Source organism: Eleutherodactylus coqui, chromosome 5 (assembly GCF_035609145.1).
Source record: "Eleutherodactylus coqui strain aEleCoq1 chromosome 5, aEleCoq1.hap1, whole genome shotgun sequence".
Taxonomy (NCBI): domain Eukaryota; kingdom Metazoa; phylum Chordata; class Amphibia; order Anura; family Eleutherodactylidae; genus Eleutherodactylus; species Eleutherodactylus coqui.
This window is the reverse complement of record NC_089841.1, coordinates 3435393-3454700: the sequence shown is the minus strand read 5'-3', so window position 1 is coordinate 3454700 and position 19308 is coordinate 3435393. Positions and strand designations below refer to the sequence as shown.

General features: G+C 45.0%; 1 protein-coding gene across 2 annotated transcripts in view; it reads left to right on the top strand.

The window, feature by feature from the left end:
* Window positions 1-18447, top strand: part of LOC136627268 (zinc finger protein 250-like) — a 42583-nt gene extending 24136 nt beyond the window's left edge. For both annotated transcript variants that reach the window (XM_066602239.1, XM_066602240.1), the window contains one exon: window positions 14896-18447. In XM_066602239.1, the coding sequence (XP_066458336.1) occupies window positions 14896-15986 (1091 nt within the window). In that variant the 3' untranslated portion in view covers window positions 15987-18447. The remainder of the gene's footprint in view (window positions 1-14895) is intronic.
* The last annotated feature ends 861 nt before the right edge of the window (window positions 18448-19308 follow it).

Here is a 19308-nt window from a genome sequence, read left to right as displayed (position 1 = left end):
AAAGCTCCACAACCATGGGGGACAGCAAAATGGATGTAAACCTCTATCCCCAGCCCCAAGATGGTGGACCCCGGGTAGAAGTCAGTAGCATTGTATCCCAGAGCTTAGTACTGTCCCTGGTGCCACTATACTGAGAGCTTGGAGCAGGAGCTCTTATGACACAGGCCGGGTGCCCACGGCACCGCCACTATCACTCACCCAGCTGCAATGGATGGAGCAGGCAGCAGCATTGTCTACACAGGGACCTCCGGGTTTGCTTCCGATCTGCTGGGCAGGAGGACTTCAGGTGTGCTCTTCCGAGTGCCAGTACCCGGCAGCTCAGCTCAGTTGCCAGTAAGATCTTATAAGATCTCTAAACGATGCCCGGCAGCAGGAGAGAATGATGGGGGGTGAGGATAGGCAGCCCCAGGTCCAGCAGAAGCCGGATTCCAGAGGATTCTTTAGGCCCGAGGATGGAGCTCTCCTGACCGCATATTAGCCTTTTACTCCTCACTTCTACACAAGCCAACCTAAACAACCAATGACCATGAATCCGGCAAACCAAAAAACTAATCACCGTGAATGAGTAAATCCAAATAACCAATCAGGTTGCGAATGGTGTGCATTTGGCGAATAATATAGATATATGCATCTTGACCATGTCTAGTCACCGTGCTCACTAGGCCACACCCCCAGGACCGCCATCAGGGCAGTATAAATAGTTACAGCTGCCCCTCTGACCACTGGCTGCTTCCTGCCTGTCAATAAAAGTATCACTGTGTCCTGAGCCAAGTCAGTGATCTCCAGCACTCTGCACACTAGCATAAGTAATTGTATCTCAGGAGGGTTGGATCCCTTTAAGGAGCTTCCCCAGTGGTCAGTGACAGGTTGCTCTGCTTTCCGCTGGCCATTCTGCTTCACCTCCCCCACCCGTCTCCTGGGGCTCTCATGAATCTCAATATATGGGAGCCTAATATATCTCATGGCCACTCTCTGTAATGGTCAGGGGCTGGGGGAAGAAATCTATCACAGGCCCATGAGTAGCGGCCCAATGTAACGGTGCGTTCACACGTTTCTGCTAAGGAGAATCCACAGCAAATTGCACGTTTCAGCCTCCAGCACTGGTGCGGATCTAGATGCTGATCAGCATCAAACGTCACTGCTTCAATCCAAAGGGTGAAATCAGCTGCAGATCTCGGCAAAATGCACATAGAGAGTAGATTTTGGTGTGGACTGTAAGGAGAATTTATGTGTTTACCAAGGGGAAGACAATCCCAGATCTCGTCCAGAAAGTCTGAGACCCAGGAGAAATACAAATCACACCAGCCTGTTGTGGTATGAAATGATTTCTAATGTATTCAAAGGTGCATGCGGTTTATATACCATAAATGACATCACAGGAAAAGTACATACTTCCAAGATGAATAAGAATACATGATAGGGTATTACTAAAATGATTAACATAAGTTACACCTTTTAAGGTGTAACTATAACATACAAAGAAACCACGCACTGGTATAGAAAAAGGTTCGTTTAACCCCTTCACTACTTATACTAGCAGGATGCTATATATTCCTAGTCTACAATCTAATAGAAAAACAATTAACTGATACATTGATCTACAATTTTCTTAACATTCCCCACTTCAGATAAATACCACAACACAGTATAATAGTAAGACTATGTCTCAAATAGATATATAAAATGGCTTTACCACAGACCCCTGGCATCCTCAGGCCTGAAGCTTTATTACCAGAAGGTCTGGGTTCACACTTTGAGACTAAGTACGTAATTATTTCATATAAAAGCATTACATTGATCCATATATTGTAGGGAAATAGCTCAGTAGCGTGCGGGTTTCACGATATTTAGAGACAGAACACCAGCCAGTGCACCCCAAAGCAGGCGTGACCTGCGTTTATTTTCTTAATACAGCAACAAATCCAAAAAGTCCAGCCTTAGCTTCAGGCAAAACAAATAATAGTCCAGAATTCCAGAGCCCGTAAACAGGTGCAGCGCACAGCAGGGCTTCTCTCTTCCAGCCTGTCACCTAGGCTACCAGCGACCAGCAGCCATCTTCATAACTAACAGTCCATATAAGCTCACCTCTGCTAGGTGTTGAGGCGAGGGGCGTCTCCCTGTCCACCTCTGGCCTATTCAGCCACACACTCGGGCTAACAGCCCTGCAGCTGCACTGAGCTGTCTACCTGGCCCTCAGCCAGACACTCGCTGTCTCTTCAGCAGGGACAAGCCTTTTGATCTCACTGGCCACACCTGTGGGTGTTTTCCCTCTTGCTTCAGGCACCAGACTGATTGTCTGTTGCCCCCTACAGGCCATCTTCTGCAACGCACTACTACATATCCCTCCCCCTTGATGAACCCATAGGCTGTATGACATTTTTCTTCTTCTGGCCCTCCAGGGTCAAAACTCCAGCCTCGGGGATCTCTTTCTGTTTTTACCTGTCTGACGAGTTCCTTCTTCTTGTCTTCACTCTGCTCCTCACATCCTTGTAGATCTCTGTCAGACTGTGCTCTCACAGCTTGCAAGCTGACTCCCAGGTGCAACTTTGTGGCTTGTAACTTATAGTCAAGTTTCTCTACCTGACCCTTCATTCCTTCTTTTTGCTGCTCCAAGGCTTTAGTAGACTTTTCTAGTTTAGGTACCTTTTCACCATCATCCTTGGAGCTAACACAGTCCTCCATTTCAGTTCAGGACAGCTTGTGGAGACTTTCTAACCGAGCCTCCCCTTGGCCTCTTGTACTTCAGAGGTCTGTTTAGTCTGTATCTTTTGCTCAGGTCTCACCTTAATAACTTTTCTTTTGTTTACAGAAGTGATGTCTTTCTTCCAGACCGTCGAAGTCTTTACAAACTGTTCACCTGGAGTGCCCAGGTCACTTTCATCTAATTTGGTATATGTCACCACTTGCGTCCTGCTTTTGTAGAATTGGCTTGGCCTCAGCACCTGGGCTGATTGGGCTCGTCCGCACACTGGAGTGGAGGAGGTGGAATGGACGGCCCCACTACCAACCTTCGATCCATTCCAAAAAAAAACAGGCCCCGATACTTTTAAAGAACGGATCTACAGCAACTGCTTGCGGGAGACCACATTACATTCCTGGTTTCTTATGTCTCTGAGCGTGGGACGTGACCCTCCTCCAGTCCCCTGATGCATAACACCGGAACCTAGGGGCGATGTACAATTCTTCTGACCTGCCACTGGTTGTTGGACCACGCCCTTGCGGTCTCTTTGTACCAGAGTTCGCTTTCCAGCATCATTATCGGGACTCTTCCACAAGCCCTTCTCTTTTACTTGCCGTCTGAACTGGGTCCTAGACCGTACTAGTCTCTGAACCCTCTTTTCAGCCATATGACTCTTGGACTTCCAGAGTTTCAGCTTTGCATTTAACTTCTTAGCGGACTTTTGCAATACCACTTTTTCTTCTGACACCACCTTCAGAGGGCGCTTCAAGGTTAGCGCCTCTTTCTCAATATTCTCCAACAGGATCTCCTTTTCTTCTACTGGCCGTTGGGCCACACCTTTTGGTTTTTTCCATATCAGGGTTCTTTTCTCAGCATCCATCTTGGCGCTAATCCGGTCTGGTACTTCAGTGCACACCCGCTGGTTACGCCTTTCTTTTGCAACTTTAGGGAACCCCAACTTCCCCTCAGTAAGCCACTGTTCACCCATCTTTTGTTTCTTCTCCCAGTTGGACACCATCTGACATTGGTAACCAAGCTCCACACTAATGTCTTTTACTTCCTGCTGAAGATTCACTGTAAACTTCTCAAGTTCATCATAGACATCAGTTTGAAGATGAAACAGAGGATTTATCGCTTCCACTTCTTTTAGGATTTCACCGTTGTGTTCCTCAACCGTGACCCCGCATGCCGGGTGCTCATACCGTTTCTCTTCTATCTCTGATATCATTTTCAGGGTGGGTGTTAAAGTTAACATTTCGGTCTCTTTCATACCGACCCTTTCTTCAGCGCGCTCACATTCAGGGACATATCTTGCAGACCTGATTTTCTCCTCTGTAAGCTGCTGTTCACATAGTTGCTGCATCTTTCTTAGTCTGGACACAAGCTCCTTTTGAAGACCCAGCTTTACAGAAGCATCTTCTAACTCTTGCTGAGGACGTACTTTAACCTTCTCAAGCTTATCACAGGCAGCTGTCTTCTCTTCATACTGCCGCCTTGTAGCTTTTAACTCCTCTACTTGCTTGAGGAGCACATTTTTCTCATCTTGCATAGTCTTCAAGTGTGTACTGAGACCAAGCCTCTGCTGCGTCTCTTCTTGCAGTAAGTTTTGGAACTCTTCATTCTGAGCTTCCAGCTCCACCTGCAGCCTGCTCACCTGCTCAGACAACGCTGTCTGAACACTGTCACCTTCAGTTATTTTTATTTGTAGCTCTTGAAGCTGCATCTCTACTGTATTTTTCTTGCATTCATATGCACACTCATCTTCCGACAACCCCTTCACCTTTGGGGTCAGCTCAGGACACTCACTTTTCAAAGTTTCTTTCACTTTTCCAAATTGATTCAACTGCTTGGACAGCTTCCCCACAACTACAGCATGACTCCGTTCCAGCTCCTGGATTTGGGCTCCATGTATTTCAGCTTTCCCATCCAAGCTCATCTGTAGCTGGGACACCAGTCTCTCAAGCAGCATTTCCTGGTTTTCCTTGTCACCCAGTTAGTCTTTCAAGAACACTGCTTGCTTCTCTGCCTGACTGCACGCAGCTTTCTGTATTTCCAGCTCTTGAGCTGACTTATCTGGCACTCCAAGTCACCATTCTTCTTTGCTAACAGCATTTTCAATTCTGCAAACCTGTAGTTTGATTCTGTGCATCTGTAGAAGCTCTTTCTAACTCGCAACACGTCATCTCCAACTCTTGGGTTTTCATTTGCAGTTTCTTACAGTCCGGTTCACTCCGCACAGCTTGTTCTAATCGTTGGGACAGTTCACCCTTAGCTAGCGCATGAGTTTGCTTAAGGTTTTGGATCTGAGCTTCATATAGCTCTATTTCTTCATCCCTGCTTATCTGTAGCTGGGTCAGCACCTGCTCCTGACGAGCTTCTTGAGCTTTCTTGAAGTCCAGTATACCTCTCAATACCTCTGCTTGCTTTTCTGCTATGCTGCAGGCGGCTTTCTCCACCTCCAGCTTTTCTTTTAGCTGTTTTACCTGAACTTCCCATTGAATATTCCTCTTTGCTGACTGTGTCTTCAACTTTTTAGTCTTGTTCACACTTATGGGTTTGTTCTCCCAACAAAGCCCTGTGATCAGTTCCAGTCTTTCTTATGAGGCGTCAGTCTCTGTAGCTTTGACTGACTCTGTCAGTGCAGCCAACTGTTTTTTTAGGAGGCGATTGGTTTCCTGTTGCTGTAGATTGGCCTGCCCCATCTGTCGCACCAGGTCCTCCATGGCAGCAGTTTTTTTTAGATAAGGCACTAGTGGCTGTTATCCAGGACATGCAGTGTTGGTTCGCCGGTGTCTACTCGGTGCCCGCATCCGAAACACCATATGTGGGGAAATAGCTCGGTAGCGTGCGGGTTTCACGATATTTAGAGACGGAACACCAGCCAGTGCAGTCCAAAGCAGGCGCGACCAGTGTTTATTTTCTTAATACAGCAACAAAGCTAAAAAGTCCAGCCTTAGCTTCAGGCAAAACAAATAATAGTCCAGAATTCCAGAGTCCGTAATCAGGTGCAGCGCACAGCAGAGCTTCTCTCTTCCAGCCTGTCACCTAGGCTGCCAGCGACCAGCAGCCATCTTCATAACTAACAGTCCATATAAGCACACCTCCGGTAGGTGTTGAGGTGAGGGGCATCTCCCTGTCCACCTCTAGTCTGTTTAGCCACACACTCGGGCTAACAGCCCTGCAGCTCCACTGAGCTGTCTACCTGGCCCTCAGCCAGACACTCGCCGTCTCTTCAGCAGGAGCAAGCCTTTTTATTTCACTGGCCACACCTGTGGGTGTTTTCCCTCTTGCTTCAGGCACCAGACTGATTGTCTGTTGCCCCCTACAGGCCATCTTCTGTAGCGCACCCCTACAATATATATAAAGTCATTCCACTAATTGTATTCAAAATTACGCCCGCCCCCAAGAGAATCTTCGCCTTGATTTATTATGTCTGATTGATGCTTCTTTCTTCATATTATAGAGATTATTGTCCATCATGATATAAAATCTTACTTATTGAAGTGTCAGTCAGTTATTTAGAGCAATCCTCCGGTACAATCAGAGCGCACTGGAATCAAAATGTCACACTTCAGAATCATCAAAGTAAAATGGCGCTTCCTTCATAGAACTTTTACCCATCACTTGTCAGACAGAGGTGGTCACCTGACCCAGTAAGGCATCTTGTTCTCCGTCATCTTGTATATTTTGGAACATAGTTTTGGTGATGGAAGTGTCAGTAAGGTTTTGTAGCCGTCCTCTGATACATGGAATACAGCAGCAACCAAAGAGTACTAGAATGGAGGCACATACTGACAGAGACTAGTGTGGAGTATATGACTTGTGACCGCTGTGTCACAGACTAGTGTGGAGTATATGACTTGTGACCGTTGTGTCACAGACTAGTGTGGAGTATATGACTTGTGACCGGTGTGACCCAGACACTAGTGAGGAGTATATGACTTGTGACCGGTGTGTCACAGACTAGTGTGGAGTATATGACTTGTGACCGTTGTGTCACAGACTAGTGTGGAGTATATGACTTGTGACCGGTGTGTCACAGACTAGTGTGGAGTATATGACTTGTGACCGTTGTGTCACAGACTAGTGTGGAGTATATGACTTGTGACCGTTGTGTCACAGACTAGTGTGGAGTATATGACTTGTGACCGGTGTGTCACAGACTAGTGTGGAGTATATGACTTGTGACCGCTGTGTCACAGACTAGTGTGGAGTATATGACTTGTGACCGTTGTGTCACAGACTAGTGTGGAGTATATGACTTGTGACCGGTGTGTCACAGACTAGTGTGGAGTATATGACTTGTGACCGTTGTGTCACAGACTAGTGTGGAGTATATGACTTGTGACCAGTGTCCGGACAAGCTTACAACCTGTCCCTGAATGGATCGTCTATGCCAGAGTTATCAGCTAGGTCATTTTATTATGCATTTAACCCTTCCAGTGCTCAGGTATCATCTGGTGCCGTGTTATTAGGAATGATAGTACAACAATATCCTCCAATCATTTTACAAACTCCTCCTCCTCTTTCTGCTAGTAACATATAACGAGAGCCATTCTATTTTGCCATGCAATGAGTGAGGTAGGTCCTAGTTGTTCCTCTAGGCCCCTGATTGCATCTCTTGTATAATTAACAAATCTCTGTTGGTTATAGTATGTTTAATTAATCCAGTCCACATTTTTATCTGCTGTTGCCCACCATACAAGAAGAGACTCAAACGCCGCAGCTATCTGTTTTCTCGCCCTATACTCGTCCGGTACCCCCCTTGGGACCCCGATTGCGTCAGTGTGAACATTGGCGTCAAAGGAGCCTATGGGAGAGATGTTCCTAGTTCTCCGGACACGGCCCTCACTGTTGCCCTCGGAGGTCATGAGGTGCACAGGCATTATCAGTTGTACCAAAGCACAATCCCGTTAGGGCCTGTACCTGCCACCTGTTCTAGGCGCCTGTCACCACACAACCACCACACATCTGCGCGTGCTCTCTGTGGCTCAGGCCATATCCCAGAAAACAGCGTGCCCTTTATGGTTCTCCTCTCCACACAGTAGCCCTCAGGCAGTCTCCCGTAGTCTGCCTTAGTCCCATTACCAGGTAGAGCGAAGCAAGTATAACCCCAGGATCAGAGACAACAGCAGGTATTTGGTCCCTGCCCACAGGTGGAAACAGCAAACTCAATGTATAACATGGATCACTTATCTGTGGGGGGTAGGTACAGTGAAGAAGCTTAATCACACATTTTACATTCATCACAGCTTGAACACTTGTCATTAACTTTCATCCATCCGTGCAGTCAAGTGTTTCTATATCCTAATTATTAATAACCATATAATTCTCTACACACAATGTTTACTGCATAGCATAAAAATTCACACAACTACTACTACTCCAATCATCTGCAGAGTCGCTTGATCCTCCAACTTTAACAACCCCCCCCCCCCCTCTGGAATTTCTTTTAACAAGGAGAGGTGATGGAGTAAGATAAGCAAAGCTTTAACTGTTTCTGGTCTACTACAGCTAACTGCAGCATCCTTGGGATATTTTTCCCTTAATAGGAATACTCAGGTCTCACATTATCAACAACAGTATTATTTTTATTTTTTTCCTTTAACTGCAAACCAATCACAGAACTGACATGTACACAAATAACAGCAAGACTGTACATTCCCTATTCACACAAGCATATACTAAACTTCATTCGTGATCATCAATATTACAAGTCTATTCATTTCAAGCAAGCAGAGCATCGCTCTCAGACTACTACGTTAGAGAGTGAGTCACACACTCTCCCCTCCCTTCTTTTCAGATTTCTAAAGCTGAAAGGTGGAGGTGAAAGTGAAGCAAGCATTCCAATGTAACAGATGATTTGACCATTTGTGAGCTGACCCCACCACACAGAGCAGCACTCAGGCCATTGTCTGTCAACTTCATTTAATACTACTGTAAACTTTCATTCCTTCACTGTCTTATCCCAGGACTATCTGCATCATGTAATCATCCCTTCTGTCCTGACGCCTACTATCCCTGATCCTTGTCAGCACTACCATCACCCATAGCAACCTGTCCCCTCACTACCGTCACCCATAGCAACCTGTCACCTCCCTACCATCACCCATAGCAACCTGTCCCCTCACTACCGTCACCCATAGCAACCTGTCCCCTCACTACCGTCACCCATAGCAACCTGTCCCCTCATTACCGTCACCCATCGCAACCTGTCCCCTCACTACCGTCACCCATAGCAACCTGTCCCCTCACTACCGTCACCCATAGCTACCTGTCACCTCACTACCGTCACCCATAGCAACCTGTCCCCTCACTACTGTCACCCATAGCAACCTGTCACCTCACTACTGTCACCCATAGCAACCTGTCACCTCACTACCGTCACCCATAGCAACCTGTCACTTCACTACTGTCACCCATAACAACCTGTCGCCTCACTACCTGACACTTATCTGTGGGGGGACCATACATATTCCTCTGCTACGACTAAATATCCTGCAGTATATACCGACCCTATCTTATAGCGCACACTTAAGATAGACAACATATCAACAACACATAGAGGGTTCTGACTATTCCTACACAATTCAGAGAAGGCACTAATCACTGGTGTTGTGTACTACAATCAATGCAAGCATTGGGATGCTAGGTAAAAGGTACATCTATGGGAGGTGAGAAGCCAAGATGGCGTCTGGGCGGTGGCTGAAGGTATTATAGCAGGTACTAAAATGGCCGCAGGCCATGACCAGCACTAAAATGACCACCAGGGACGTGGCCTGACTAAGAGTACTATCAAGCCAGGAAAGCATCTAGCCACTGCTTATTCCTTTGTGTGCAATGCCAACAAGTCTCTCATCTGACACATATCTACCAGTATGGTGCTCGTCACTCCTTCTATACAAGTTACATTCAGAGCTCTCCCAGCAGCCCCCATTGTGTAGCATCGGGATAAATATGATGATGACCTCTGACAATTTCTGGGCTGTCATCAATAGCGTTCCCCAGACTCACCAATACTCCAAAAAGAAATGCTATTCCTGTCATTTTGTCCTTACTGAGGAGGCCCATGGGGAAGGGGGGTGTATTTCTTCACCGAGTTGAGGAGACCACCTAATGTGGACCCCTCTTTGTAGCGGGCTGAACTAGCACCCCCTCAGCACACTGTCCCTGCTCTACCTGTTACCTTTTTACAGTGAGATTGGTGAATTCAGGTCTGCCTTTTAGCAGTCTTTTTACCAGCCCTGAGGACTGGGGTGATATGCACAGGGATTTTTTAAAGTCAGTATTAAAACATTTATTTATTTAATGAGGCAGTATTTCTTACCTTCACATTTGTGAAAACTCAGACCTCAAGATTGGATTTCAGAAAGGCAGATTTCAATGAACTCAGAAAGAGGAGAGGAAGAATCCAATGGCTGGATGTTCTTAAGGAATGAGAAATGTCCAAGAAGGTTGGGAAATATTGTGAAATGAGATTCTTAAAGCACAATCGTTACCAATCCCTCAAAGAAGGAAGAATGGGAAGCATTTAAAGAGACCCGGATGGATGAACACAGAACTTGTACACATGTTAAAGAGGAAGAAAAATATGTTTATCAAATGGAAAGGGGGGGATATCTAAAGAAGAAGATAATGGGGTCTGCAGAAACTGTAGGGCAAGGGTCAGAAAAGCTAAAGATAATGAACAGAGGCCAAAAGCAATAAAAAAGGATTTGTGGGGTCAAAAGCAAAAGAAAAGTCAGAGATGCTATTGGATGCTTACAGGATGAAAATGGTGAATTGGTTAAGAATGATGTTGAGAAGGAGGAACTTTTAAATTCCTATTTTGTATCTGTTTTCTCTCAGAAAGTAGATGGAACATCCACTGATCTTCCCTGTGCTATTGGGGGAATACAAGAATGCAGGCTATCTGTAATCAGAGAGATGGTGAGGGAACACTTAGCTAACTTACATGAATTCAAGTCTCAAGGTCTAGAGGAATTACATCCTAGGATACTAAAGGAAGCAGCAGAAGTAATTGCTGAACCACTTGCCATAATCTTTGAAAATCCCTGGAGAACAGAAGTCCCTGAAGATTGGAAAAGGGCAAATGTTGTCCCTATCTTCAAAAAAGGGAAGAAGGTGGATCCAGCAAACTACAGGCCTGTGAGCCTGACATCTATACCGGGAAAGATCTTTGAGCAGATTATAAAGCAGCATGTATGCAAGTACTTGGATGACAATGGAGTAATTAACCAGAGTCAGCATGGGCTTGTAACAAACAAGTCATGCTAGACTAATCTAATTTCCTTCTATGATAGTATTACTGACTGGGATGATCAGGGAAATGCGATGGATATAGTATATATTGACTTTAGTAAAGCAGTTGACAAAGTATCTCATACCATACTTATTGAAAAAATGACGAAATATGGGATTGACAAGGCAACTGTTAGGTGGATTCACAACTGGCTGAGTGATCGTCCTCAAAGAGTGGTCATAAATGGCTGCACATCCAAGTGGAAGAATGTATCAAGTGGGAACCACAAGGCTCTGTCCTGGGCCCAGTGTTGGCCAACATTTTTATAAATAATCTGGAGGAGGGAATTCATGGGAAACTGATCAAATTTGCTGATGACACAAAGCTAGGAGGGATAGCTAATAGAGATAAGCGAACATGCTCGTTTAGTGCAGTTACTCGAGCAAGTATCCGCTTTTTTCAAATAACTGCCTAATCAGGCGAAAAGATTCGGGGGGGTGGGGGGGGGGGGAGAGAGAGCTCCCTCCTGCTACCCCACGCTCCACCCCGCCACCCCCCGAATCTTTTCGCCCAAGTAGGCAGTTACTCGAAAATAGCGATACTAGTTTAAGTAATTGCACTAAACGAGCACGTTCGCTCATCTCTAATAGCTAACACTAGGGAAGAGAGAGAGAGTATTTAAAAAGATCTAGACAAGCTTGCACAGTGGGCAGAGACTAACAGAATGGTATTTAACAAGGAGAAATGTAAAGTCCTACATCTGGGCAAGAGAAATGAAAAAAAGCACATACAGAAAGGGGGGAATTGCGCTAAGCAGCAGCACATGTGAAAAAGAACTTGGTATACTAATAGATCATAGACTGAGCATGAGTCAACAATGTGATGCAGCAGCCAAAAAGGCAAACACAATTCTGGGATGTATTAAGAGAAGCATAGAGTCTAGATCACGTGAGGTCATCATCCCCCTCTACTCTTCCTTAGTCAGACCTCATCTGGAATACTGGGTCCAGTTCTGGGCACCCCACTTTAAAAAAGACATAGAGAAACTGGAGCAAGTTCAGAGAAGAGCTACCAAGATGGTGAGCGGTCTGCAAATCATGTCCTATGAGGAACCGTTAAAGGATCTGGGAATTTAGCTTGCAGAAGACAAGGCTGAGGGGAGACTTAATAGCTGTCTACAAATATCTGAAGGGCTGTCACAGTGCAGAGGGATCAGCCCTATTCTCATCTGCACACGGAAAGACTAGAAGCAATGGGATGAAACTGAGAGGGAGGAAACACAGATTAGATATTAGACACTGAGGGGGATCAATGAGTGGAACAGGTTGTCACAGGAGGTGGGGAGTTCTCCTTCAATGGAAGTGTTCAAACAAAGGCTGGACAGACATCTGTCTGGGATGATGTAGTAAATGCTGTACTGAGCAGGGGGTCGGACCCGATGACCCTGGAGGTCCCTTCCAACTCTACCATTCTATGATTCTATGTTTAATTCTATTTAGTCCATAAAAATGTGTTGGAAGGGATACTGAGGTGTAGGACAGAGTCCCCTCAGTATGGGGGAGCGCGTGGGAGCGCTCGGCCACTGGATCTAGTCTGCAAGAGTAGTATGCCAGTGGTCTGTTTCCCCACCGTGTTCCTAAGTTAACACAGGGGTCATATATCCTTCCCCTGAGTCAACAGTTAGCACAAAGGGCTTGCCCCCATGCTTGAGAAAGTCGCCATAGGGGCGACGAAACGCGTTGCATATTTGCATAATTTGCCATTGGCACTTTGTTTTTGCCACGGTTTTATTTATCTTTGAATAAATTTAGCAGGAATTTCCTGCATTTACATCTAAATATGAATGGTCCTTTAGAGCGCCTGAAATATTTTTGTACATCTTTCCCCTGAGTCAACAGTTAGCACAAAGGGCTTGTTGTAGTTCAGCAGCCCCCCCAAGACTGATGTGCCCACCAGAGTCTGCTTTAACCTGACAAAGGCTTCCTCAGAGGGCGCATCCCACCGGATCCTGTCAGCTGCAGCCAGAGGGTCATCATAGATGAGTCTGGTAAGAAGCGCTGTCAGAGATGCAGAATTTGGGATCCAAGCTCTGCAGAAGTTTGTCATTCCCAAAAAGTACATCATTTGCTCGGAGTTTTGGGACCTCCAGAATTGCTTGCCTACCTTCATCTGACAGGTTATACCCCAAATATTTAACCGTTTGCTGACTGTATTGGAGTTTCTACCTGTTTACTTTATGGCCTTGCTCATAAATAAACCTCAAGGATGTGACTGTGTCCCCCTCCCCCCCCACAATTCTCTCCACTGTCTGCTGCTGGCTACCAACATACAGTAGTAGCTGACTACCTCTAGGAGGCTGGAACTGGGCTAAGTGTGCTGACATAGCCTGGGAGACAATTGTTGGAGGTTCACAGCAGCCCTGAGGTACTCTGGTGAAGGTATACCTAATTTTATCATAATATCTCATCTCAACACATTTACTGGACATATTCGGGACTATATAATCTGACATTCACAGGCTTATTTGTCTCTAGGTCTGTTATAACTGGTTCAGAGAGGGATTCCCTGTGGGTCTGGCCATTAACCCCTCTGACCAGGATATGACTATTACTACATTTTACATTGGGTACATATTGGGATGTATTAATGTCCTGGTGGCTCCTGAGCCCACCAGGAAAGTAATCATCCGCCCATTCACCTGCAGATCTATCTCAGGCAGTAGAAATTGCCAAGAGATCCTCCAAGTGTTGTACATCCACCCCTCCAAGTGTTGTACATCCACCCCTCCAAGTGTTGTACATCCACCCCTCCAAGTGTTGTGCATCCACCCCTCCAAGTGTTGTGCATCTACCCCTCCTAGTGTTGTACATACACCCCTCCAAGTGTTGTACATCCACCCTCCTAGTCATTTTCTCCCGAGGTGCCTGAGAACATTGTTTCTCAGGGCACTCTTGGGCAAAATCACCAGACTTCCCATAATTCAAACACACATTTAAATCCCCAAGCTGCATCCCACCTCTTCTTCCTCTGCCTCTACTTCCACGTCCTCTAACTGTCCAATGACCTCTCTGACTTTTCTGAACCATCATATCACATTCCTCTCCCTGTATAAAAACTCTCACTTTCTCACCCTTTTCTTTGTAAAACTTTTCTGCATGTTTTGCATATTCCAAAACCTCCTGCAAAGATCCCATCCTCAGGGTAACCATGTATCTCATTATATAACCTCCTGCAATGATCCCATCCTAAGGGTAACCAACCATGTATCTCATTATAACATGTGCAGGGGGCCAGCTCGGGTGGCACATGCCTCCCTGCCCCCAGCCTCACCCCGGTCTGATGTGGCAGCGTATAGAATTATTGTATGTCCTAAGCTGTTTATGGATGAGCAGCTATATATTTGCTGTACACCCCGTGTTACTGACATCCGGCTTCAGGGAAGATTTTCTGAGAGTTCTTTATGGAAAACCAGAACCTAATCTTTGTGCAGAAATGGCCGAACTCCATCTGTATGGAATATACTATTTCTGTAGCTTGGGGACCGGAACCCGAGGCCTGTGGAGGACTCTGCTGCAAGTTCCTTTTTATGACCCTTTTTCAACCTCCCCCGGCCCCCCATGTTATTGATGGAAACCAGAACTAGTTACTTGTAAGTCCCGATTCACGTATGCAGTTTTTGGTGATGTTTTCTGCACTGACAATCACTCGGTCTATAAGTGAGCTAAAAACCAAGCGACTTCTACGGGTGGGCGATTCTCACTCGCTCTGTCAGCACTCATATTTACATGGGCCAACAGTTGTCCATAATGACTCTTTTGAGGGATTACTCTGGCGACCGTCATCATGTGTAAAGACACCCTTAGATGATGATTACATTTGTCTACATGACTTGTTATTTGTATGGAAATGTTATAAAATATCAGTATCATTTTTACGGTCTGTAGTATTAAATAATAAGTGTTCTCCTTGGCAGATGACGGTATCGGGAGCTCAGAGGGACGTCTGGTATCTGCAGATTGTAAAGCAGAGGATTGTGGTATCACTGAAGATACATATGAAGAACCTGCCATTATCCCAGATATCTCCTCAGCCCTTCACAGCAAACATCCATCATCTGATCCTCCTATACAAATCCCATCTACTGATTCATCACAGGCTCATAAGCAGAATCCACGTCACAGAAGGGGGGAACATCAAGGAGCCCACACAGGGGAGAGACCGTATTCATGTAAAGAACATGCAAAACGTGTTCAATCACATCTTGTTACACATCAGAGAAGTCACACAGGGGAGAAGCCGTATTCATGTCCAGAATGTGGGAAATGTTTTACAGTGAAATCAAACTTTGTTGATCATAAGAGATTTCACACAGGAGAAAAGCCATTTTCTTGTTCAGAATGTGGGAAATGTTTTGCAGGGAAATCAGCTCTTGTTACACATCAGAGAAATCACACAGGAGAGAAGCTGTTTGTATGTTCAGAATGTGGGAAATGTTTTGCAGGGAAATCAAAGCTATTTCAGCATCAGAGAAGTCACACAGGAGAGAAACCGTTTTCTTGTTCAGAATGTGGGAGATGTTTCACTCGCAAATTCTTTTTACTGCGGCATCAAAAAGTTCACACAGGAGAGAAGCCATTTTCATGTCCAGAATGTGAGAAATGTTTTACAGAGAAATTACCACTTGTTACACATCAGAGAAGTCACACAGGAGAGAAGCCGTTTTCATGTTCAGAATGTGGGAAATGTTTTGTAGCAAAATCGGTCCTTGTTACACATCAAAGAATTCACACAGGAGAGAAGCCGTTTTCATGTTCAGAATGTGGGAAATGTTTTGCAGTTAAATCAGCCCTTGTTAAACATCAGAGAATTCACACAGGAGAGAAGCCGTTTTCCTGTACAGAATGTGGGAAATGTTTTGCAGTGAAATCAGCCCTTGTTAAACATCAGAGAATTCACACAGGAGAGAAGCCGTTTTCCTGTACAGAATGTGGGAGATGCTTTACTTGCAAATCATATTTACTGCGACATCAAAAAGCTCACACAGGAGAGAAGCCATTTTTTTAAACCTATTTTATCAATGGTAAAAAAAAAGGTAAGGTGACACATCCTACACAAGAAAAAGGAAGCAATTTTGAGCAGTAAGTGATAAATAAGAAATGTAAGTAATTACCGATAAACATCTGTTATCCAAAGATTTGGGCAACGCCATCCAGAGGTGTAAGTTGAAGCTTCTGGGGCCCAGTGCAAAACCTGTAACGGGGACTCCAACTGTAATGCTTTATTCATAGTACTGGGCCTTATGGGCCCCCTGAGGCTCCTGGGCCAGGGTGCAACTGCATCCCCTGCATCCCCTATAGTTACGCCAGTGGCCATCCCCATTAAAAAGAGTGAGAGAGCTTCGTGATCCAGAACGGATTAATGGTTTTTCCATTTATTTCAATGGGGAAAATTGATTTGACTTACAAGTGTTTTGGGTTAAGAGCTCCGTCACGGAACGAATTAAACTCATAACCGAAGGCACCAATGTATTCAATTTTATGCACATATATATCTATATAATTTCTTTGAGTGTTTCTCAAATCAGCCTAGGCTAATTCACTTATATATGTAGTGGTGTTATAATAAGCAACGAGTACACAAAAGCAGCTAAATGGTTAACTTGTTCAATATTCTACAGCAGTATATATTAGATTCTTGTCCTCCATCTTCTTCGCATGGTTCTCAGGTTCAGGCCGTCCTCCTATGGGTGTTTCTCACAAGAGGGACCTACATTCTGATAAGAGAAGCTACTAATCCTCCCACCTTCACATTTTTAGCATAATGAACACAGTATAAGTTTAATTTCTTCTCTGTTTCTTGGAAATCACGTGTTTTAGTAGTAAGACACACCTTAAAGGGCTTTTCCAATTGCAGATACAATTGTTCAGGGAGATCTCCTTCCTATCCCATGGTTGCAGGAGAGCTGCTGAGGTTGTTGTGCTCCTTCAGCTGAACGATCTTAAAAGATGAATGTTCCAAATGAAAACTGCTAATAAAGTTATTTAGATCCAGGGTGAAGGGAGACGTGATGATGTCATCTTGCCTCCGAGTGGAACGCACGTTCTTGCGCTCCTCTGGGGCAGGTGGTGGTCACAGTGAAGAGACTGCCGGGTGACGTAATTTATCCACGCTATGGAGCTGGCCGGCACCGCCAGCGTAATGATTGAACAGAAACAAGATGGGTCTGTGTGTATGTATGAGTTGTATCATTGTATTGTTTATGCTTAAGAAAAGGCTGTTTGCGGCTGACATGCATTAAAGATTTGGTTATTTGCCACAGAGAGTGCCCGCACAACCTTGTTCCAAACGAGCGCAGAGCAATTTTTTGAATTTTCATTTGAAACATCCATCTTTGGGTTCGTTCAGCTGAAGGAGAACAACAACCTCCACCGCTCTCCTGCCACCACAGGACAGGAAGAACGTGGATCTCCCTGCACAATTGTATCAGTGCCCACCGGGATTTGGAGGGGCAAGTGGTGGTTTCCAGGAGGTAACCCCACTAGTAACCGGACATGTCCCCTTATTATTCTTTGCTTTATTGATCTAGCAGCCATTACAACAGGAGCGCTGTCCTAATTTCCATCATGCTATTGGATGTGATACAAGCTTAGCTACCCTACCGGCACGCACTTATCAATAACCAATTTGGAACAGTACAGTGAACTCAGAGGAACCCAATTTGGTTTCGATAACACCGTCATATGAGGGCCTGAGGGCGGCACACCACTAGAAAAATCATTATCATGGTTCTTGTACATGCAATTAACGCTCTTCCTGAAATCCAATTACACAAATTTTACGATTCCACTTTCTTTGAAAGACTATTTACAAAGGGATCGCCCCCATCTGTCAAAAATGTATCAAGAAATTAGGGGGCATACCCTTGACTGGGACCCCATCTGTATAAAGAAGTGGGAATGTAGCCTTGGATGTTTGATTGAACCTGAGGAGGGGACGAGGGCCTTCTTGCTGGCACACAGGCTGTCCATGGCCTGTAGAGCGCAAGAAGGGAGTTACACAATAATAACGAGATGGTACAGATGTCCGGCTATCTTGCATCGCACTTTCCCTGCGATCTCTCCGAATTGTTGGCGATGTGGTAGAGAAACAGGAACCTTACTGCATATTTGGTGGGATTGTCCTAGCATTGTGCCCTTTTGGAGTATGGTGTTCTCCACTTACAAGGTGAGAAGGTCTCAGGCCTGAATATGACTTTGTCTTGTCTACCACCTTTTGACACAGCTAAACAGGATTTTCTGGGCATACTGCTAGCAGTACAACTCAGCAAAATTTACTAATCGCATATCCTGTTTAGCTGGAACCAACAACGTAATGTAACATCGGAATGTGACAACACAAGTTTTTTCTCAATCTAAGATCTAAGAACATCTCTAACCAAGAATGTATGCTTTTGTAAAAACATGTTCATCGGGCATAAAGCCCTTCCTGCGTCATGTTACTATAGAAGTTGTGACATATGTAATAAAGGTAGATTGCTTTGCACATAGACCTGTCTGTGTCACTGCTTTCTCACGGCAGCCGCCATAACCACCTCTGATTTGGAGCCTCACAGCATATGGACGGAATCATTGAATTTCCCTAACACAAGGAAATTATGAAAAGTTTGATTACTCCCACCCCGCAGATAGTGCTCCTGTCTCTGCTACCTGATTCAGTGTTGGCTATCAAGAATGACCTGCTGCGGTTCTTTTTAACAGCCACACTCAGTTATACCTAGGTATTGGAAAACACAGGGGGTCCCAACAATGGTGGAATGGATACAGGAGGCTAACTAGTGGATGACTATGGAGGAGTTGGTGGTGGAGGAGAGGTACAGTCGGGAGAAGTTTATATGTATTTGGAGTCCCTGGATGTACTTCCAGAAGTCTCCGGAACGTTTGAGCGATCACCTTGCGCTTAAAGGCACACAACGATTATCGCTCAAAAGACATGTTTTGAGCAATAATCGTTGTGTCTAAACTAGGTTATAGTATTGTGAACACTTTCCTGCATATGTCTCAGCCTTGTTCTTTGATCCCAGGTATCTAGCCCCTACCTCCTGTTCCTGATCTGATTTTATTTGTACTGACAATATCTGCCTGATCTGAGACTTACATTTTCCCTTTCTGTGTTGATTGGATGTAAATGCTCGCCCCTGATATGGACTATTGTGCTGCATAGGCTCTTCCAGGTTACATTTTAAGGCCCATTTACACGAGCAGATAATCACTCAAAGATCCCTCAAACAACAGCTGGAGTGACAGCTTTTTTTTTTTTTTTATCAGTTTTTATTGAATTTTCATAGATAAATTCTATGCAGTATAAAATTGCATGAGCAAACAATAAC